The sequence below is a fragment of the Apis laboriosa genome, unplaced genomic scaffold (genome assembly GCF_014066325.1).
Source record: "Apis laboriosa isolate Shangri-la unplaced genomic scaffold, ASM1406632v1 scaffold22_cov146, whole genome shotgun sequence".
NCBI classification, from domain to species: domain Eukaryota; kingdom Metazoa; phylum Arthropoda; class Insecta; order Hymenoptera; family Apidae; genus Apis; species Apis laboriosa.
In genome coordinates this window covers 573,390-597,148 of record NW_025222414.1, presented here as the reverse complement: position 1 = coordinate 597,148, position 23,759 = coordinate 573,390, and the positions used below count along the sequence as shown (strand labels likewise).

General features: G+C 45.0%; 1 protein-coding gene across 4 annotated transcripts in view; it reads right to left on the bottom strand.

Annotated features, from left to right (window-relative positions):
- The window catches only part of LOC122713132, a 161,100-nt gene that overhangs the window by 32,204 nt on the left and 105,137 nt on the right, over positions 1–23,759 (bottom strand). The window contains exon 3 of one of the 4 annotated variants that reach the window (XM_043933304.1): positions 1–3,600. This exon is cut by the window's left edge and continues 1,262 nt beyond it. The exons of the other annotated variants lie outside the window; for them this stretch is intronic. Coding sequence (XP_043789239.1) covers positions 2,473–3,600 — 1,128 coding nt within the window. The 3' untranslated portion in view covers positions 1–2,472. The remainder of the gene's footprint in view (positions 3,601–23,759) is intronic. 4 annotated transcript variants of the gene reach the window in all.

Genomic DNA, 23,759 nt, shown 5'->3' with positions numbered 1-23,759 from the left:
ACGAAGAGAATCTGATTACTCGAGTTTCGGTTGGTCGGTGAACATGGTGTATATATATATTCGAAAAACGGGAGAAAGAAAAAGATTCAGGTTAATATCTAGAAAGCGTTGCTGAAAATTCAACATGAAATTCTTGCATCGAACGAGCAGCAAACCGTTCGCAACACAAGCAGCCGTATCCAAAAAACGTCGTCGTTTCGTAGTCATCGACGTAACGCGCGAGAGTAGTAAAAAAAAAAGGCACAAAGGAAGCGCAAATTTCAGCCACAAATTTAACGCGATTTATCATTTAGCAGCAGCGCCGACTTTTGTCCAGCTGGATCGGCAACACTGCGCACTCGATCGAAACGCCACCGGTACCGTGAGTCATCGTACGAATATTCGACCGAATCGTGTTGACAACGAGTTACACGGCGACGGAAACACCGCTTCGAATCTCCTCCCTCGTTGAGGCGAGATCGTTGCTCTAATTAACCAATTCCATCCCTCCGTCGTCGTCCCAACTCTGCCCCTTCTTCCGCCTTTTTTCCATCCATCCTTGATTCGATTTTCGTTACGAGCACGATACGAAAGGGTGAAAGAATCGGTCGGAAGAGCAGAGTTCGGTACGAGACGCGTGTTGGAACTCGAGAGGAGGGGGGAGGGAGACGCGGCACACGCGATCGCCCTCGGCCAGCCTTCCTCGACCGCGTCCCACCGGAATCATTGTAAATTTACGTGTACATAGCAATCGGTATTGCGAATTAACGGCGTTTACATTCGTGCGTGACGTTGGTTGCGTGCGCGTCGTTCCTTCGTCCTTCCCTCTTGCAACTTTGAATCGAGGGGAATGAAGACGTTGCCCAACTCGATCGAGGCCTCCTGTTTTTTCACGCCTCCGACTTGCGTTATTCACGGATCCATTTCTCCAAGAAACTGGTAACTCGAAGAAGAAACCGCAAACCCGATTCTTCTCGGTTCAAAGCCGTTTTCCCGCTAATCGCGGTAAAAGGAAAGAAAAAAAGAGAAAAAAGAGAAAATACATAAAAGGCACGCGACCGGATCGAAGGAACGAATTCATTCATCCCGGACGGATGACACGTCGGGAAGGAAGGAGCCGCGTGTGTCCGAGAGACGCTCTCGATTATAGGATAAAAGAAACGTGATCGCGTAACGAGCACGAAAACTCTCTTAATCCCGAGAGAAAACGAGAACGATCCTTCGTTATGGAGAGGAGATCGTTCCCGAGTGTATATACATATATATATATGTACAGTCGATGATCTAATTAAGCGTGCGGGGCATTGATTATTCTCTTAACGGCGAACTTGATGGGATTCCTCGGTGCGTTCCTCCTCCGCGTGGCTCGATCGAAATACATTTTTCTTCGATAAGCCGCGAGGAAACGAATGAATTTGCGATCCAATTCTCGATCCGGGGATACGGGATACGATTTCCGTTCTCTCTTTTCGACAAGCGAATTATCCCTTTTTCGTATGTAATACTCCGTCGATCACAATTACGCTAATCGATGAAACGCGCGCTCGTTATCGCGACACGCCTCGTATACAGCGAATAATGGCTCACGTCCCAGTCTTTTTTCATTATATTTCTCCTCTCTCATTTTCAGTATTGGCTAATAATATATAAACAGTCGTGTATGTTTTCTCGTAAACAGCGGCTCCTTGTCTCTCTCTCTCTCTCTCTCTCTCTTTCTCCTTCTCCTTCTCCTTCGTTAACCGTGGAACACGGCGAGGGAGAAGAGACGACAAGACCTCAGCGTGCAGGGTGTAAAAGAAGCGGATTTTATGGATTGCACGGGTAATTCCGTATCTCTTATCCGTTTTTACTCGTAAGACGAAAGCCTCGTCGATTATCATCTAAGAGAGATATCGGTAAAATTGTAATTGTAACTCTAACGATTAAGATCAAGATGGAATCACGTATATACATACATACATACATATATATATATATGTATGTATGTATGTATATACGCGTATAAAAGAAGGATACACTCCCTTCACACCCTGCTCGTTACCAACTGTAGGTATACAGGTCCTAATTAAGACGCGGCGAAGAGATGACTCGCGGTAAGAAGATACGCGACGAGATGGCTATCGTCGGATGGGAATCGACGAGACACAATGGTCGACGAGGAGGAGCGGTCGTCGAGACGGTGATGAGACTAGTTGGACGAAGGGGGAAGGGAGGGGCAGGGCGAGAAGAAGAAGAAGGTAATAATATCGCGATACAATCGGGGGAATGAAGGAGACGATTAGGCCGAGGCCTGGACGCGATCCTCGCGCTTTCGCAGATCTCACGCGGCGCGGTGGTAGGATCGGGGCGAGGTCCACTGGATCGAGCGAACCAGGAGCAACAAGAAGGAGGAATTGAGGGGGCACCATGGCGAAGGACGCAGAGTTCCGGCTTTGCCCGCCAGTGGCCGCGGATCTTCTTCTCCCCTCGAGTTTCCCTCGGCCTTTGCTCGCCCTACGCCACCACGCCTCTCGTCGTCGTCGTCGTCGTCGTCGTCGTCGTTCTCGTCGTCGTAGTTGTCGTCGTGGTCGTTGTCGTGGCGGGTACCGTGGTCGAGGTAATGCTCGTGGTCGTCGGTATCGTCGTTCCCACCGTGCTCGTCGTCGCCTCCGCCGTGGTGGCAGCGCTCGTCGCCACAACTCCGCCAGGCTTCGACCTCTTCCGGCCCAGACCCACCGACCACGAATTCCTCCTCGGTTGCTGCGCCCCCTTCTTCTTTCTCTTCTTCCCGTTCGTCAAATTAGGCTTTTTACTCTGACTCGTGCTACCAGCGGCGTTTACTTTTTTCGCGTTTGATGCTGGCGCTTTGCTCTTACCGTTGCTGCTCCCGGTGACGTTCCTCCCTCCTCCTCCTCCTCCTCCTCCTCCTCCACCTCCTCCTCCTTTTCCTCTTCCTCCTCTCTCTCCTCCTCCTCCTCCTGCTCCTCCTCCTCCTCTTTCACCTTCTCCTCCTCCTTCTGCCCGTTCTCCGTTCTCGGCAGCCTCCTCGACCCGCAGCTTCCGTTTCTTGGAGGGGACCGAGAGGGCCTCTCTTCGACAGGCCTCCTCGCTCGCCAGACCCTCGCACGATCTCTTCGATTGGATCGATGGGGACGTCCCGTTCGCGGCTAGGCTCTGGCTCCTAGCCGGGGGAAGCGGCTTTCCCTCGGCTGTTTGGCACTGGGGGCCCGGCTTCTCGCCCGGTCTGCACCTCCGCTTCCTCTTCTTCCTCTTCTTCCGCTTGCGACACCTGAACTTGTCCCTGCCGTCCTTCTCCTGGGCGGGGAGCGCGGGGCAGAGGGACTGTTGGATGAGGTCGCCGCGGTGGGTGTTGTGACGGTGGCGAACGTTGTGCTGGGCGCCGAGCATCCGCCTTTGGAGGGTCTCCACCCGGTCCAGAGGCGCGACCTGAGTCAACACCCGCGCGTAGGCGGACAGCCTGCCGAGATTGTGACCCTTGGCCTGTACCCTCCTCGGCTGCCCGTGACGGTTCAATCCGAGGTACAACGTTTTCTTAGCCGTCGACCATTTCGCCGAGCTGTACGTGTTGTAGTTGTGCTGCTCCAGGGTCTCGTTGAACACGCAATCGTCCGTGTACTCGCGCTGCAACACAATCATTTAGGATTCAGGTTAGCTCTCTTCTCTTTTTCCTCTTTCCTTCTCTCTTTCTCTCCCTTTTTCTCCTTTTGCCAAAGATTTGCATTTTACGCTCGCCTCGCCGTCCGATCGGATCGACAAATTTTGATACATGTAACTACTTAGAAACTAGTTTTTTCCACTCGTCAGACCGACCGTATTAATTATCCCCGCGTTTTATTTCTCCTTCGATCGCGAATACACGAGAAATCCATTTCTCGTTTCTTCGTATCCCTCGCGTATCTACATATATATATATATATATATATATATATAAACTCGACGATTTAATAATCGACTTAATAATCGAATAGTAATTAACGAGTAAATAAGCGAAAATCTTATTAATTTATAAATAATCTGAAAACATCGATTCTATCTATTTTCGAAGTCGAATTATGAAAAATAGAAGGGAACGAGAAGCGTTATAAACGAGAAGCGTTATAAACGAGAAGCGTGATCGTGTCAATAACAAGTCTGCGTGTATATATACATTTCCGAGAATTTAATTGCTTCGTAGCTCGCGCTTCGAAATATAGAAATATAAATACTTGGGGAAAAATTTGTTCTCGAGTTCAGTAGTTATTTACCAACCGTCGAGACGAGAGCGTACACCGAGAGAGAGAGAGAGAGAGAGAGACGATACGTTCTCGATTATTCCAATAATTTTCTTAATTTAATAATCGATTAAACCAAGTGATATTACCTCACGTTACGTTATACATTATACGTTATAATTGAGACTTTAACATTGGATAATTTATTCTCGGTCGCGTAATTAAAGTTAGATCCAATCGCTATCGGTTAATATTTTTCTCCACGTATCGAGACGCATCGTATGGAAACGTTTGGAAGAAGAGGGGCAGATATCCTTAGAGACCGTCGACGAGAGTTCCTTCGATCGTAATCAGCGGCGTGCTCTCATTATCACGTTGTAATTGCATCGCTCCGTTCCGTGACTCGCCCTCCCCCTCCTACCGTTCAACGAGCAATTTCGTTTCCCTCCCCGTGTTGGCGAGGCGATCTCGCGAGAAGTCTTAACGCGGGGTGAAATATTAACTCCTCTGCGAGAAGGTAAATGAGCATCACGCGGAACCAGCCTGACCGGCCCATGCTCCGCCACCGAGCATTACGTTTTCACCGCGCTGTGATTTCGCTGTCCGCTTTATGGCAACTCGTTTCCAGGCGAGCGGAAGCGGCTCTTCGTGCCCTTCATCGGCTCTAATTACAGCGTTTACCGGCTCCGTTCCGCGGAAAAATCCGCGGACGAGGGCAAAAGGCATCGGCGGCGAATCGACCTCGCGGCGCCGAAACCGACCGCCGCGTTCGCGGATATCGACTAAGTGGCTTCCCCCCCTTTCTTCCTCTCGTGCCCATCCTCGAGACAGAAAGTTGAAGATTCAGAGAGTTGAAGATTATTCAAAATTATTTAACGCCGAAAAATGACGGATATCGAGTGCTTTCGCTTTCTTTATTCATTTCGCTTTCTTCCTAGCTATTATAATCGATTTTCGTATAATTCTCGACGTGTTCAACGATAAATTATTCAAAGTAAGTTTAATTATTATAAATTTTCTCAAATCATTGATTGACGGATGTCGAATGCTTTCTCCTCTCGTGTCCACTCAAGTTTCAGAGAGACGTTTCAGAGAGTTGAAGATTACTCAAAATTATTTAACGTCGAAAATGACGGATATCGAGTGCTTTTGCTTTCTTCATTCATTCCTAGCTAATATAATCGATTTTCGTATAATTCTCGACGTGTTCAACGATAAATTATTCAAAGTAAATTTATTCTTCTAACTTCAATTATTATAAATTTTCTCAAATCATTGATTGACGGATGTCGAATGCTTTCTTCTCCTCTCGTGTCCACTCGAGTTTCAGAGAGACGTTTCAGAGAGTTGAAGATTACTCAAAATTATTTAACGTCGAAAATGACGGATATCGAGTGCTTTCGCTTTCTTCATTCATTCCTAGCTATTATAATCGATTTGCTTTTTATAATTCTCGACGTGTTCAACGATAAATTATTGAAAGTAAGTTTATTCGTAACTTCAATTATTATAAATTTTCTCAAATCAGTGATTGACGGATATCGAATGCTTTCTTCTCCTCTCGTGTCCACTCGAGACGTTTCAGAGAGTTGAAGATTATTCAAAATTATTTAACAAAATTATTTAATTGAAAATATATAACTTCGACTCGTTTTGTTTTAGACTATAAATGATCAAAAGTAACTTTATTCGTCAATTATTAAATTTTGTCAAAATTATGATTGACGGATATCGAATGCTTTCCCTTCTTTCTTCCCTTTTCGTGTCTACTCGAGACGTTTCAAGTTAAAAATTATTCAACTCGTTGAAAAAGTAAGTAGTTAAAAATCTCGAATAATATTTATTCCTATTTATTATAGTCGATTCGATTTTCGTATAATTTCCATTTATTACGTTTTCAACAATAAATGATTGAAAGTGACTTTATTCGTAACTTCAATTATTATTAAATTTTGTCAAATCATTGATTGACGGATATCGAATGCTTTCTTCTTCTCTCGTGTCCACTCGAGACGTTTCAGAGAGTTGAAGATTATTCAAAATTATTTAACGTCGAAAAAATATATAACCTCGACTTGTTTCGCTTTCGACGATAATTTATTCGTAACTTCAACTATTGTAAATTTTGTTAAATCACTGATTGATGGATATCGAATGCTTTTCCTTCTTTCTTCCCCTCTCGTGTTCACTCGAGACATTTCAGAGAGTTGAAGATTATTCAAAATTGTTTAACGTCGAGAAAGTCAATCCGCTTTTCGTGTAACCTCGTCTCGTTGCGTTTTCGACAATAAATGATTGAAACTAACTTTATTCGTAACTTTAATCATTAAATTTTGTCCATCACTGATTCACGGATACATTCGAGGCGTTTCAAGGCCAGAGTCGAAGATTGCTCAAAATAACGTCGAAAGAGTCGATCCGCTTTTCGTACAATCTCGACTCGTTATGTTTTGAATAATAAATGATTGAAAGTAACTTGTGGAAAATTAATTTCAACTATTAAATTTTTGAACTCGTTTTGATTCAAGAATATCGATCGCTTGGCTTTCTTGTTCTCCTCGCTCGAGACGTTTCAAGAGAGGCAGAGTTGAAAAATTAACTAGTTAAAAATAAAGTTACTTTAAGCAATTGCTTATTAATTCGTAGTCGATCCGCTTTTCATATAACATTTGACGTCACGATTATTTCCAATTATTATTATCACGTTTCGATATCTCAAGTAACTTAAATCACCGTTCGAGGGCCATAGTGCTATCTACTGGATTGTAAAGATAGGGGAAATATACGGCACGCGGAAGATTTTACGCGCGTGGAAAATTTTTCAAGAAAGGAATGGAGGGAATCCTTTCGTAGAAAGATTTCAACCGAGGATTCCGATTTGTCGAGGGATCGATAAGGAGCAAACGAACGACTTCGCTCGCAAATTGCAAAGTTGCAACGTTGGAAGCGTTCGCGAGTTGGAAGCGTTATTGAGTCGTAATGTTGCGGTCGTGGGTGGGAACGTTGAACGTTTACGATTCGCAATTTTGAGGATGGGAAGGAAGGTATCGTAAAGTTTTCTTTTCGAGTTTTCCTCTTGAGAGAGAGCCGCTTCACCGCTCGTTCGAAAAGCACGGAAGGAGCGTCGAAGAATCGTCGATCGAAGCTTTGGGCGAAAAACGGGGGGAGGGGAAATATATCGAACCGTTTCTCTTCTTCGTTGGACTTCTCCTTCCCGCCCCTCCCAAGCGAAAAGGGAAAAATTTCCGTCGTTATAAAAATGCTAGGCACGGCGTCGAATGGAAACATCGCGGTTCTCGGACGATGCAAATTTGTACAGGAACAGGTTTACAGGGTGTGTAATTAGAAAAAAGGATATATACGAGATACGTAATTTCTCGGGACGAGATATAATTACAACGAGTTTAGAAATATTGTGGTTCGCTCGTCGAGCGACCAGAATCTTCAATTATCTCTCCAACCAGCCATCCCATGTATTGAGTCGTTTTCTCCCCCGTAGAACGCAGCGTGGATTAATTTTTCTTAAATTTTTACGATTCGATTCCGCGACGCAAGAAAGGCCAATTGATCTTCTTCCCTTCGAGGATATCTCGTAATGTAAACCGCGTTCCAACTTTCTCGCCCGCCGAGAATAACCGCGAATTCCTCGCGCTCCGTAAAACCCCTCCGCCTCGCGATAATTCATAAACGATTAAAATACGAGACAATCGTGTCTCGTATCGGCCAACGGATCCATCCAACCCCGTGATTTACGCTCGATTCGTCGCCTCGTTAATCCTCGCGGCAGCCTTAAGAAACGAAAAAAAAAAAAAAAAAAAAAAAAAAAAAAAAAGGGATAGACATTATTCCCCCGAGTGTCTGCTGTATCCTCGTTTATGGCAGCGATAAATGTGAAATACCGCGAAATACGGTCATCCCATTGAGCGGCGTGTTGTGCGTGGATCCCGTGATTAAAGAAACGATCTCATTGACCCTCGAATAATGCAATTTATCTCGGTCGCTAACTGTTTTATATATATGTATATATATACATGGAGCTGCACACGCGGAGGGTGGAGGATCAGAAATAGCCTTACGATTTATGCACGATTTCGGAGAGGAGGGAAAGAATTTTGCCACTCCATCCGTCCTCCAATTGATTAACGTTCTTTCGACACGGTGTGAATCGACGAATGCTCGTTCGCGCCTGATTTATATATATATATATATATATATATATATATATTAGATGGATCGATTATGCGCAATAACGTTTACTCTCGCACGAAGAATTTCGCTCTTCTTATATTATAAGGCGTATAATAACAACAACAAATAATAATAATAATAATAATATCACGTATAATAATAACAAAGTTATTCGGGATAATGATAATTCGGATTCGATACTGAAATTATAAGCTTGTTTCGTATGCGAGTTTATATAAAGGATATAATTGCGCGGTGTGAAATATTTCGTTACGAATCCTATGTTTAAATACGCGTAATTTCCAAGCGTTTAAATTACACGGTTAAAAGTTGCACGAAATCTCGTCCATTGGCCATGAAAATTCGAAGCATTGCGAATCGAAGAATAAAGTTAAATTTTCTCTCTTACATATTCATCATCATCCAGTTATAAATATACGGAGAACGCGCGTTTCATCGAGGATCGTATATTCGATCGATGATTGGATTCATGCTTGAATTCATTCCGATAGGCGGGAGAAAGAGAGAGAGAGACCGATCGTTTAAACAAACCTTCGTGTTTTCTTTAAAAAGATTTACGAGTACGACGAAACCGAATTCTTTCTTCGGCTCTCGGGATGAAATTATCGAAACCCGTCGTGCGTCATTTATGTAGAATCCGAGGCGACGCCGAGGTTTCTGTTATTCGAGCGATACATAGAATTCGAATTTCGATGCAACGTACGGTTGGCAATTCTTCTTTCCAACCATTTAATCCTTTCTCGCGACCGCTCTTTTTTATCCTCGATCGATAAGCGTAGAACGAGACCGCGTCCATTATTGACCTCTATTACTGAAACTCTCGATCATCGTATACCGAGCTATACGAGCTATATAGGCATCGTATCTCGGAATCGCGTGGAAGATTATTACGTCTCCACGGTGACATTCCGTCCACTTACTGTGCACCGAATTCCTATCATCCTGAATGTTACCATTTCGTTAAACGACGCCTTGGAGAACGCCTCCCAGAGGCAAAAATCTTTTCACCAACGCTCGACGTAATGACACGCTCGAGCCCGATAAAAGTTCGATGCCGTTTACCGCGCAAATTACGCTAGATGATGTAATTTCATATAATTTCCCTTTCCTGCATCCAGACAGATATATATAATGTAACGTTATACATGTACGAAACGACATAAGGCGAAACGAGATCTCGCTTCATTTTCGACTTACTTGGACGTATTGCTTTTCCGATACGGAACGGGCAACGATGTACGCGTAAATGATCAAAGTAATCGCGTGGAAAAGCAAGGAGGTAATCTCGGTTGGTAACTGCACCTCTCGAGATTCGAGATTCGTCGAGAAAATTATCGTATTATTTCGCGTTAGAAATTATCCGTGATTCGAGGTGAGAAAAAGGTTGAGGTTTTTTTTCCTTTCTTTCTTTTTTCTTGCGCATTTAAACTAATACCCTGAATCAAGGGATTTCCCTCGAGGGAGGAAGATCGATTGATTTATAATAATTCTGATCCCCGATTACGCGATTCTTTTTCCACTTTGAGTGCGTAACGCTCATTGAATATGCGCGAGGCAATGTTGAACCACTTTGAGGTAAATTGACGTTTAATATCCATGTTTACGAGAAAACACGAAGGGGGGAGAAGAAGAAGAAGAGGAAGGGACGAGATCGAGGGTAATGATCGAAAAAAGAATGTGTAATAGAACGAAAAAACGACGACGAAATTTTCGCCAAAATCGTTTCTTTCCATTTCCATCCCAAATCGTTTCAAATTTCCGAGTCGATAATAAATTCGAAATCAATTCGATCGTGCGATCGATAACGATATAAAATTCTCCTCCCGTTTCACGATCTGTCTAGAATGATAAACTAATGAATGGAAATCGAGACGGGTATTTGTCTATTTATCGAGATACAGATAAAACTTTACCAGAGTGAAAAAGAAAAGAAAAGAAAAGAAAAGAAAAGAAAAAGAAAAAGAAAGAAACGAAAATAGACGATTCCCTAATTATATATACGCGCGTCGGATGGAAGGATATATGAAGATAAAAAAATCTAAAATACGGTTGGATTGAAAATACATTATCATTAGATCACAGATATCGATTGATTTAGAACTAGATTGGTTTCGACCAATAAGACCAAGGGCCAACGTCGTGTAAACGCCTCAATCCTCTTTGAGAAACACGAGTGGACGTGTGGATGTTGATGAAAAACGCGAGAACGTTCGCCGATAACCGATCTTTTACAAGTAATTCCAGTGACTGGGAGCGAGGCGAGAGCGTGCAATTCACCAGCGTCGAGTATACATAAGCGCGTTGTAAAGTTTAAAGCGGCCGATCACGTAACTTCGTAACGAGCCTTTTCCTCTGGCACACGAGCTGACTTGGCCGGTTAAGCGGTGGTAACTACAGAAGTCAAATCGCGCGTTTACGAGTATTTATCGGTATCCACCGAAGTCGTAAGATTTTAAAGCGAAGGTAAATTACTGTTATCCGATCGCCTCGTTCCCTTCCAAAAGAACGCGTCAGCACGGGAAATCGTCCATCCAACGAGATGTCGATGGATCGAAAGAACGAATCCCCAATTTCTCCCTCTCCGCGCATCTCCAACTTCATTTCCTCTTCCTCTCGTTTCCCTCTTTCAACCATCGCATTTAATTACCCGTCTGATACACACATACTCTATATCGATACGCGACGTAATTTTCTTTGATAGATAAACAGACTCGTATCTTCGTTTCTTCGAATTTTCCACTCAAATTTAATCCACTTCTCTCGAAGAAGGATAGGAAGGAGAATTAGAAGCCTTCACAGTTATGAATCAACGGCCGTCGTCCGCTGGAAACGCGGTGGCGGATCGACGCGATTTAATGATCCGGCGGAGGCGCGGTTGCTGCCTTCCTCGTTGATCGAGCACGAGAGGCAGGCGCAGCACCGTTTCGTTGGGGGGAGGGGAGACGGTTCACGCGGGGTCAAAGTCAACTCGGCCCTGTCTCAACGTGCGACGAATACCGGCGGAGCGCGCGATTGCGTCATCCGTTCATTCCGTTCCATCCGCCATCGCGAATTATCACGCCGCGTTCCTCTATCCGCGAGTTCTATTCTTTCGCGGATTCGTATCGTTTCTTCATCATTCGCGCCACGACGACAAAACTCCTCGTCGAGCCTTCGTTTGTCGTTTGAATTCCGTTTCTCTCGGGCGGAGCGAAGGAGGGGAGGGGTTACGAATTCGTTTACCTTCGAATCGAGCGGATTCGATCTCTCGGAAGAAATTATCGATCGCGTTTTCTTTCTCTTTCGAGGTCTCTCGCTCGTTTCGAGCAATTAAAGTCGAGGATATTTATGGATCGGTAGCGCAGCCTATGTAGCGGGGAGTACACGTACGGAGCGGAATGTGTTTTCGCGAGATGTAATAACGTATTCATTAATAGAGGCGAAAGTGTTAAATGTCGAATTTCTCATTGAACCGAGTAGAAATTGCGTGACCATTATCAGCTCCGGACACTTACCTGCGCGGCTTAGAGAGAGAGAGAGAGAGAGAAAGAGAGGCTTGCCAACAATCCCGGCCAAATAAAAGAAAGCGAGGTGGAAACATTAAGATATCGGCGTTCGGTTATCGTGAATTGAATGCACTGTAAAATTCGACCGGTCAGAAATCACGGTAATCGTAAACGTCTAGACACCGTTAACACACCGACGTAACAGCTTTTACGGATCGTCTGGAAAAATGTCTGGTATATACCGGCCAACCATTAAATTCCCTATTCACCAGGCCATATGACCGTAAAATGTGGTTACCTCGAGTTTGCTCGCTACTCTATAAAGTAGCTCCGATAGCGCGAATACGTGATGAGTTTTCGCGCTTCTCGAAAACTTGTTATGCGCTCCCCCTCTCTGCTTGCACTATTCGCCACGACGGGATCCAGATACCGTCGCGTTTTCACGCTTCGTCAAATCTTCCATTAGATATANATATATATATATATATATATATATATATATATATATGCATGTATAGATAACATTGGATCGGGATTGAAAATTGGCGAGAAGAATGTATATCTTTAGGCGAGACGTTCGTTCGAGCGGTGAAATTTTTATCCTTTTTAAGTAAAAATTCCATCGATGCGGTTAAAAGTTCTTATTCGCATTCTTCGGCCTATCGTTACGCAAGGAGGGAACACAATGAAACACGCGGTGACCCTGTGAGAAACGCGGTTTAACCATCCAGTGAAAGCGACTTAGCGGATGCTAACACTTCTCACGTGTACGCTTTTATCGCGATTTCGTGATCTCTCGATTCGTTCGAGAAGAGTTTTTAACTTTGATTTCGATTCCCCTCTCGAGAACGAACATATTAACATCGTGATTTTATAATTTTGATAACATTTCGATTAACGAGGATCGAGTCTCGTTTCGATCCTATCGATTTAATGCTCGTTTTGCGTGGAGAAAGAATTTCGAGAGAGAGAGAGAGAGAGAGAGAGTATTTACTCGTAGTCCAGATGGACAAATCGCGAAATAAATTAAACGATTCGTCTTCTACGAATTTTTTTTTTTCTTTTTCTTTTTTTCTTAGCAGCGATTCGAGCAACGTTTTTAGAAATGTCGAGACAGTGTAAGACACACGCTCGAAAAGATTTCCAAGAGGTCGAAGAGGTCTCGACAACGCGATCGTGAATTTGTCGGCGAGAAAGAGGCGAGAAGAGACTAGAGAAACGTTCCCTCTGTTATTCGCGAACCGTTCGACTTGTTGTGTCTGCCCCGGTTTTATTGTCTTTGTTTTGCGGCAGACGATCGCGTTTTGTGAAAAATGCGCCCTCTCTCCCCTCCCTCCCTCTCTCTCTCTCCCCACCAGACTATACAAAGAAAGGGGAACTGGATCATTTCGCGTTGCTCTTGTTCCCCTCCCTTTCTTTCCTTCGACTCCCTTTTTTCTTCCCTCCCCCTCTCTCTCGAATCTAGATGGATGGCGGCAATAGCAGCAGCGGATACCGAAATTAGCAGGTGTTGAGCATGCGTGTAGAATTTGAGACGAAACTCTATGTTATTTTAGTTAATACCGCGCCCGTAGGGATCGCTGATTATCGATAAACTTGCCAATTACCGATATAGGTGGCCACTGGTGGCAACCGGCAATTCTGGATTTAATTAAATAAACGATCGCACGGTATTTTTCGAAAAATTGGTTGACAGATTGAGAAAAGTCCGTTTCACTTTCGCGCAAAATAATCTACGCGATATCGAATTTTTTCGTTTTCTTTTCTTTCTTCTTTTTTTTTTTTTTTTTTTTTTTTTTTACGTGCGTGTTGATACGCGAGTAATCGAATCTCTGATTGAATTCCTTTCGTAAAGTTCGTTTCACTCGTAATTTCTGTCTTTTTTTTAAATTAACCACGTTCAAGGATTGGCGAGCCTTGTAACTTAATTTTTACGCGTTTCAAAAAAAAAAAAAAAAAAAAAAGAGAAAAATAAAAAGGAGAGAAAAATCGATTTTCTTTAATAGCCTTGGAGGGTTTTTTTCTTTTTCTTTTTTTCTCCTTTTGCAAAGTTTAACCGCACAATATTTAATTTAATTCCCCCTCAATTACCGTTAAATGACCGTTTTACTCGTTGCTCGACATCGAATTGATTAAGAAAGTACAAGGAAATTTCCAATATCTCTTCGGACTGAAGTTCTCCGCGGGAGGGAAATGATCGGCTCCGTGATTCTAACTTTCCACCTGTAAAATTATACCTGTTTCACGGTCGATATAGTTTTACTACTTACTTTCCATGCCTTCGTTATTATATCTATTTCGATTTTCTTTCTTTCCTCTCGCGGAAAAACGTTCGAAGGAACGATCACTGGACACGAATTTCTTTATTACTTCTTCTTTATGTAAAAAAAAAAAAAAAAAAGAAAGAAAGAAAAACCACGAGAAAGCATACGTAATTATAAAATATGGATATTCTTTCGAATTTGCAGCATTATCGGACAAAAATCGATCGAAACTTGTTTACACGCTTGATCTCGCGTGAAAAAATATCCACGTTCGATGATTTTTCTTCCATATTCGCTCTATATTCGATTTCCATTACACGCTTATTACACGATATAAATCGAATAATCCAATTATTAATAATAAATAATAACTGCGTACGAGAGGTATACGCGTAAGAGATAAATGCACGAAACGCTTTCGAAGAAAAAAAGGAGGGAGGGGAAAAAGAAAAAAAAAAAGAATACGCATTATGCAAAACACACGCAAATTATGCAAATTACAGAATCGAAATAAAAAGATTTCACATTTTTTTTAGAGCGTCGTAATGGTACGAAACAAATTTTTGTCTATATCTCATTTACCTATTTTTCTTTTCCTCTCTTTTCTCGTTTCTTTTTCCTTTTTTTTTTTTTTTTTTTTTTTTTTTTTTTTTTTTTTTACGTATGAAACATGCGCATTTGCATAAACATCCGCCGTTCAACGATAACCACCCCTGTGTAATCACTGCTTGCCCAGATGATTAACACGTTCCCCGTCCTGGCTACGTCTTTAAATCGGAATTGTTATACCCGTAATATACGCAGCGATAGACGAATATATTCCACGTGACGTGGAATCTCGATGAAAAAAACCGAGAAACGGTTACATCAGTCGATTAAATACGAAGAAATTTTTTGGCCGAAATTTTCCCACCCATCTTCGTTCCAAAGTTATCACGCTCGAACGAAGAACGGGTCACGTTCGATGTATCCCCAGAGTCGCGCGTTACGCGATAATTTCGCAAAGTCCGTCCACGTTCCGAGCAGCCTATTCTATTCTAGTTCCCGTACGAGCGTACCATTTCTACGCCGCGTTTCTGCACCTCTAACAAACTAACCGAATAGAAGATCCGTTGCTCGGATAGTTTTCGCGTCTTCGTTGCGTGACGTTCGTTTCTCGTTTCTTTTCAAAGGTAATTTGACACGTTTAACGGGGAGGGGCGGGGCTGGGCGGGAGGTTATCGCTCTCCCCTCCCCTCCCCTTTTTCCAATTACTCTGTCGACGAGAAGCGAATTCGCCTCTCGAAGGCGGTGGAATGGAAACGATATCGGGCTCGTCGATCTTTCGTCGATGGATGTCGATGGTTGGATCGATGTTGAATGCTCGTCGAGAATTACGAGGTTACGTAAGGGATTCTAAATGAAGAAGGAAAATACGTGTATACCGTAATATCTTTCTTCGAGGTAATTGAGAGAGTGGATTCACGTGCGGGTAGCAGTGCGTAATCATTTTTGCCGGTGAAAAAGAAGAAAAATTTCAAAGAGCACGGCTCGATTACAACGACGACGAGACACGCGACGAGAGAGATAAAGATAGAGTAGTGGAATGTGTGTCTGTCATCGTTTGAAATAGAAAACGGTTGTTGCTTGAAATTATTTCGAATAAAGTATCTAGAAATTCGTCCAACTTGGGACTAACTATGGTTCCCTTGGTCGGTTCAGGGATCGGTGCGTTATTGAAATAACCGATTGTGCTATTAGCATCGTACGGAACGATATATCATTTTGATTTATCGTCTCGACTACCGGCCGATACAATTATTATCGTTAATTTGTTCCAAGCAAAAGTTATTATTATCCAGCGTGTCAACGTGATCCTGAAACTGAAACTATTAATCGTGTCACACTCGTGAATGATCGAGGAGGCAAGAAGGTGGAAAAAAATCCATCCTTTCTTCGACCTGTTCTCTTATCGTCGACATCAACGGGCGACGGTTGGTTTCCTTTTATCCGATACGGTTGTTAAGAAAGCGCGATTCGATCGATGATTACGAGCGACGCGTGAAGTTGCACGCGCGCGTATCAATCATCCGTGTTTTGGCGCGATCCATTCTTAACGCGAGCGATGAAAAATCGCTTTTAACTATCGTCTGGCTCGGGTTGTTTGGGTCGGTAACCGGTGACCCAAGAAGATTTATTTAACAGATTGTTGACCAGCCGGGAATATATATATATACTCGTCGTTTGCATATTTATAGTCCATACGTTGCCTGCCTTTCTACGTTCGAGATACGAGCGTGACAAAACTGCGTATTTCGAGGAGAATCGTATATCGCGAAAAATCGCAAAATGGAGGGAAAAATCGAAAAATGTTAGCGAAAAAGAAAATAAGGATTTTTATTAAAGAAACAAAGATTTTTATTAAAGAAACAACTTTCGTTTATCCCTTCGGAACGAAGACGACAAGATGGATGGCGTCCTCGATTCCCCTTCGAAGCATCGTGTTGGCTAAAAACCGAATCGCGCAACGATTGATTAACCGAAATCGTGGCTGGTGAAAAAAAGGGGCGGGAAGATTTACGGTGACTTAATCGCGCCACGGCAATTTGTAGAACTGTATAGAGGACGGCTAATCGAATTAGCGAATTAATTGCGTTATTAGACGCGACGGGGGCAGGGGTATACAGGGCCAATAATCGTAAATCAACGTATTGAATTTTGTTATGCACGAAGGGGGCCAAGACCACCACCACGCGCCTCATCTTAGATTCGTCTCTCCTTTCTTTTTCTTCTTTTTCATCGTGCGGTTCATCCCCATTTGTATCGCTAATTCCGAGGTGTTAATCGTTTAATAGGCATCGTTTTGCCCGGGTATTTTAGAAGATCGATGGGAACTGGTTCCAGTTCCCTTCCACTCTCTTCCTTTCTAATTCGGTGAGCGAGTGCGACCCGCGTCTCATTTTTCACACGAACGATCTCCTCTCCTCGTCGATTTCAAATGAATTTCGAAAGAATATTCGATAAGTTGGCGCGGATTTTGAATATTCGAGAGTTTGGAAATCGATAGAACGTATAGGAAGCAATTCGCATCGCACGAAATTTCTCATTAATTCCGAGTTAACAGACGAGGAGGCATCTCCTCGTCGATTTCAAATGAATTTCGAATTTCGAAAAAATACTCGTAAGTTCGTGCGGAGTGTTTCGATTCGAAAATTTAGAAATCTATATAACGATGTAGGAAGCAAAGGTGTTAACAGACGAAAAGGCATCGTTTTGCCCATCGCCTCATTTTCCACACGAACGATCTCCTCTCCTCGTCGATTTCAAATGAATTTCGAAAGAAATTGGCGCGAATTTCGAATATTCGAGAGTTTGAAAATCGATAGAACGATTGTAAAAAGCAACTCGCACCGCTCGAAATTTCTCGCTAATTCCAAGATGAGAAGGCACCTCCTCGTCGATTCGAAATGAATTTTCGAAAGAAGTTGGCGCGGATTTTGAACATTTAAGAGTTTGGAAGTCGATAGGAAACAATTCTCACCGCTCGAAATGTCTCGCTAATTCCAAGATGAGGAGGCATCTCCTCGTCGATTCGAAATGAATTTCGAAAGAAGTTTGTGCGGATTTCGAAAGTTTGGAAATCGATAGAACGTGTAGAAAGCAACTCGCTCGAAATTTCTCGCTAATTCTGAAGTATTAATAGACGAGGAGGCATCGTTTTGCCCATCGCCTTATTTTCCACACGAACGATCTTTTCTCCTCGTCGATTTGAAATGAATTTCAAAAGAATACTCGATAAATTGGCGCGGATTTTGAATATTTAAGAGTTTGGAAGTCGATAGGAAGCAATTCTCACCGCTCGAAATGTCTCGCTAATTCCAAGATGAGGAGGCATCTCCTCGTCGATTCGAAATGAATTTTCGAAAGAAGTTGGCGCGAATTTCGAATATTCGAGAGTTTGAAAATCGATAGAACGATTGTAGGAAGCAACCGCTTCTAGAAAATTTCTCGCGACAGAAGAATTTTCCGGTTGAAACATTTAGCCGCGTACTCGTCAATGTTCCGCGTAAATTACGAGATCGGTCTAGACGAGAAGCTTGTTGGCTCGCATGGCTCGAGGAAGCTAGACTCGGGCATATTTTCGCGTCAACACGTCAAAAGAAACCGCGCTCGTAAACCGGACGAAATACGATGTCGGTGTCTTTCGAGAACACGCGTCGACTCGCGATTTTCACAATGGTGCTTGACTCACCACATTCCTATCATCGATCGACTTCCTTCCACGATTATCCATTTTTCCCTGAACGGGCTCGCGATTTCCTCGAGAGGAAGAAAGTGTTCGAGATTCGGACTCGCGTTGAAAACACGGTGTAAAAATAGAAGGCGTAAAATATATTTCTTCTCTTTTCCTTCCAGTGTACAAACCACAAAATATATATCGTACAATATTTAAACCGCGAAAAGTCGAAATAAGAAGGCGTAGAGTGGCCCGTGCAGAGCCACACGAAACCCACAACGATTCCGTTATCTCCCTTCGCCCCGAGAGAGAAGAAGAGAGAGAGAGAGAGAGAGAGAGAGAGAGAGAGAGAGAGAGAGAGAGAGAGAGCAAAAGGGAAAATTTCGAGCGAGCGCGCGTCTCTTATAAATCTCCGGCCAGAAGCATCCCCAAGAAATAAGACGTTTTCCCACGGGGGAACGTCCATTCACGAGCACGAAAATTTGAGAACCCGAAAAAAAAAGGGTGAACGTTTTACCGGCCGCCTCTCTCTCGGCCGAGAGAGAGAGAGAGAGAGAGAGAAAGAGAGAGAGGATTATTTAGGGGCATTCCTCGAACGCCCACCGGTCACCCACGAGCCACGAAACGCCACCACGAGATCTCTACCGTCCCTAAACTGTTGCGCTCCTTTTCGGGACACCGCTAAACAAGACGAAACGTTGAGAGAGAGAGAGAGAGAGAAATACCTCTCCTTCTCCGCCTGGCTCGTGATCTTCGACTGGAAAGACAGATTACTCGTGCCCGGCGTGCGCATGCGATTCCCCGCTTCTTTCCATTCTTTCTTTTTCGCGTTCGAGCATCGGACGCTTTAATCCAGGGATTCTCTTCTCGATTCCTTTTTTCCTTTCTTTTTCTCTCCTTTCTCCTCCTCCTCCTCCTCCTCTTTCTCGCGCCCTCGTTTCGATTGTCGTTTCAATCCCTTCTCCCTTTCCCCCCCCCCCTCTTTTCTTCTTTTTCTTTTCTCTCAAAGTGTCGAAGGCGAATTTTTGCTTTAATCGGGCGCGTGACTCGTCGCGAATCAAGCGATTCGAAAGATTTTATGGGGAAAGGAAGGAAGGAATGCAATTTATTTGGAATTGCGGAAGATAGATCGAAAAGGAAGAAAGAACTTGGCTGCCCCGGGCCTCGGTCGAATCTCAGCGGCCCTGAAAAAGCTCACGAAACGATCGTCTATCATAATATTTGTGCCCGTCTGCGGGTTGAATTATGTCGCGTGGTCACGAACGGCGAAGGAACGGGGAGGGGAAGGGGAATCGAAGGAGATCGCGGGTGTGTATCTTTGTCGAAAAGAGAGGAACGGCGAGTATATACACGGCGACTGATGTACGATGGGGACAAGGAGGAGCGTGGCCGATTTTAACGAGATCCAGCCAGATCACCGCCCCGATAAACTATCTCCGATAAACTATCGTCGAGGTTTACGACGAGATCCGAGATTCGATCTCGATCGCGCCCTGGCAGGGAATATTCATATTTCCCTCATCATATTTCATTGATCATTCGTAATTAAGACGGATGGGGTAATCTGGGGAAAAAATCTTTTAACGATTCTGAAAATAAAAAATATATTATTTTCACTGGACTGGATCTAGAACGAACGAATAAACCGAATGGACGACGACGAAGATGAAGAATTTTCAATTACCATAACTCAACCTCTTTAACCTCTCGCATCCACGTCCATCCACGTCGTATCGCGTCCTATTAGCATACGATATTTCGACCAAGAAATATCGTTCGGTTCGAAAGAAATTAGGGGAGGGAAAATCTGAATGGACGCCTCGTTTTAATAAACATTGCGCGTAGAAGAATCGGAAACACAATATATCGATATCTCGTCTCGTAAACAGGGTCGATAAGAACACGATTTCCAATCGAGAACCCTCGGTGCGGAGAGGGGTTTTTTTTTTTTTTTTTTTATTTACACACGCCTATCCCGTCCCGATTCGAATCTCTCGTTCTGGAACATCTTCGTTTCCCGAATCCCCGAAATTTAACGGCCGTGCATCCTCGCCCTCGTGTAAATTAATATCGATCTCTAACCGCTGACGTTAACGTGCCCCTCCCTCCCGGCCGAAAATCGAGTCGACGACAACCGGTCGCCGAATCCTCCGAATCTTCCATGTTTCTCGTGGCTCGGGTCCGATTAGACGGAAAAAAAAGACAAAAAATGCTGTGGGGAGACGAAAAAGGAGAGAAAGGAGGGGGGAAAAAATGGTTCCGCGGTGGGTCTCGCGCCGAGGACGGCGACGAGGACGAAAGGATGGAATATATCGATTTTCCATGGAGTCCCACGACCACGAGAATTCACGCGTGTCCCTTCGTTTAAGTAACGCGAAGTCGGGGTTGGATCGTTGGCCGGATATATTTATGTGACACCACGGTCGATAAGGCGAACAGCCAATTAAAGTTGAAAGCCGGCCGAAACTCGAGGAGCCAACCCCCCGTCGGCTGCCGTTTGACGCTGCTTCAATCAAACCGATCGGCTTTTCGCCTCGCTCGCGCCCTTTCGCCTCCCTCTCCTCGGCCACGCCCCCTCGCGAGATCCACCCTCCCCTCTACCAATTTTTCGCCTTGGACGGGGCCCCGTTTCCTCGCGCGACACGCCGATCTCTCGAGGATTTTTATGCGAGGGCGAGAAGAAGGGGGAGGGCATCGCTCGTAAATTTGCTGGCCGCCTCGACCGAGGATCCAATTATGTCTTAACTTTATCGACACGTGAGAGTAGCGGGATAACCGATCGGCCAAGTGGATGGGCTTCCGTTCCATTTCGCGAGTCTAACAGGAGAAGGGGGGAGGGTAGTCGTTCGAATCGAAAAGAAAGGAAGAGAAATGTAACGAGATGTATGTTATAAAAGGATTCCTCGCGTCGACTTTCACTCTCCGAGAAATTCGGGCGAAACGCGTTCGAGGTCGTCTCGAGGAAGCGCTCGAGGAAACCGGGCACATTCGATTCGACCCGCTGCCTGCCTCCATTCACCGATCCCGCTGCTGGAACGCGATAACGTAATCCGGTTATTCGCCGATTTTCATCCGGGACATCGCGTCGGTGGCGTTAACGGGCTCGGTTATCTCCTCGAGCTCTGGCCGAGCGCTCAACCACCAGGATCCACCGGGACGCGTTTTACATCTATTCACAACCTTTTTATCGTCGACCTCCCCCTTTCGCTCTTCCTTCCCCTTCGCGAGAGAATCCCGTCCGTCGGATGGAAACGCGACCGAGGTTAGAGAAATTGGGAGGGGAGGATAGGTTTATCGATATTTATTTCGTGCATTCGGTTTTATTGAGAGATCTCCCCCCCCCCCTATCTCTTCGCTTTAACGCTTTAATTTATACGCGTCTACTTCCTGCCGCGATAACGGTTGCGCCCTCCTATTCGGGACGGTGGAGGAATTTTGTTTTCGACCAAGGGATCGCGTGGGATGGATGATCGCCGTTTCCTTCCAATCGCTATCTTCTTCTTCTTCTTCTTCTTCTTCTTCTTCTTCTTCCGATCGAAACGCGTTTTTCCACGCCGCGCGTAACAACAGCAGATAGCGATACGCGTCTCCTCGTAGCGTCTCGTCGCGTTTCCATTCTCTGCCCCGTTGTAAACGTTGGTTTAATAACGAGTGTGCACGGTTTCGCGAAACAGGGGAACGGAAACGGCGTAATAATAAACACGATACGAGCGAAGAAACTGAATCCCTCCTAGCGCCATTAAGCAAGCCAACACAATTTATCGCGAGTTTACATGGTAATTGGCGCACGAGTGTTCGCTATTACGATTCCCTTCCTATCTCCTATACTGTGTCTACTTATCCGTGTATATACCCGCGCTACCTAATTTAGATGCGGATCACAAGGGATCCACGGTGTCCATTAAAAAATTCCACGAACACGGACGACGCACACGCGCGACGAAACCCCCCTCTTCTTCTCTCTCTCTCTCTCTCTCTCTCTCTCTCTCTCTCTCTCTCTCTCTCTCTCTCTCCCTCCCTTCGACACCATTAGCGGCCGAGAAGAGGACCGAAAGTGCGCCGCGCAGCGTACGACACCCGGCGATCGCGCGTTATTCAGAGGTTGTTGCACCAAAAGCGCGCGTGTGCGCGTTACGAACGGCATTCCAAACGAGTCGAATTAAGTGGAAGGAAACGGAACCGGGGAAACGGAGACGACCCGCTGCGCGAGCAAGCGACCAACAACACCCCGAATCGGGGCGAACAACCCCGTTTTGACGCGCTCGAAATAATTGGGGATACCGATCTCCATGGATCTCTCGTCCGCGGATGAGACCAATTTCCACTCCCTCTTCCTTCCTTCTTCCCTCCTCGCCTCGAAGAACGAAAAGAGGAGGAGGAGGAGGAGGAGGAAAGGCACGAAAGGAACACCCGTTCCTCGGAAAAGTCTCGGATTCCACGGGTACAAATTAAGTATTTAAGATAATTAGCCGGCCGTGGCTCGGCTCTCGTCCTCGTAGCGAAGGAGCCGAGGAGATCTTATCGCGTTGTATACCTTCCTCTCTCTCTCTCTCTCTCTCTGTCTCGTCCAGGCTGGAGGAGCTTCTCGGCCCGACACTGATTTACGTGGACGCGCCACGAAACACGGACCGCCCCGTCATTATTTTTATCTTCGGCCGTGACTAAACAATTGCCAACAGCCAACTCTCTCTCTCTCTCTCTCTCTCTCTTCATTCGCCACCATCCGAGTTGTAACTCGATGTAACACGTTCGCGGGTGTCGTCCACCGACGCCTAGAACGATCCCTGGATCGTATTTTTCTTCTTCTCTCTTCCTTCTTTTTTTTCGAAACTTCTTCCACGGAACAACGTCCACCTTCGATCCTTCGATCGTCTCCAAAAATTTTCGAGCGGTGAATTTTCGTGAATTTGCGCGCGCGTACTCGTCCGTCTAAACGCTCGCGTCGCGCTCGAACTAAATATAACGTTGGAAATTAAACGGTCGAGTGGAGCGCGCGCTCCCGTGAACGGGGCGTTTAGAATCTTCGGGGGGAGGGGAAGCGCGCTGTAAGAAGCGCTTGATGATCGAGGATTTTCGCGGCGGGCCGGATCGAGATTCGGAGCAGCGGACTCGTCGAAACCGCGTTCGCCCGTTAAAACTTCCGACCGATTTTACGACCGGCTGTCGGCACGCTTGTGGCAACGTTGCCCACTTTTGGAGAGCCATTACCGGGACGCTTGTGGCTGTCAAGAGGTTGGCCGTCGCCCTCCCCCTACCCCCTCTTAGCACGAGCCGTGACGAGAGGCAATCGTTTTTACGCGTCGTTGCCAGCAACCCTGCCATGTAATGCCTCCACGCGCCAGCTGGAACGCGTTGAAAGGGTGAGTCTCTTCTAGCTTTCTCTCTCTCTCTCTCT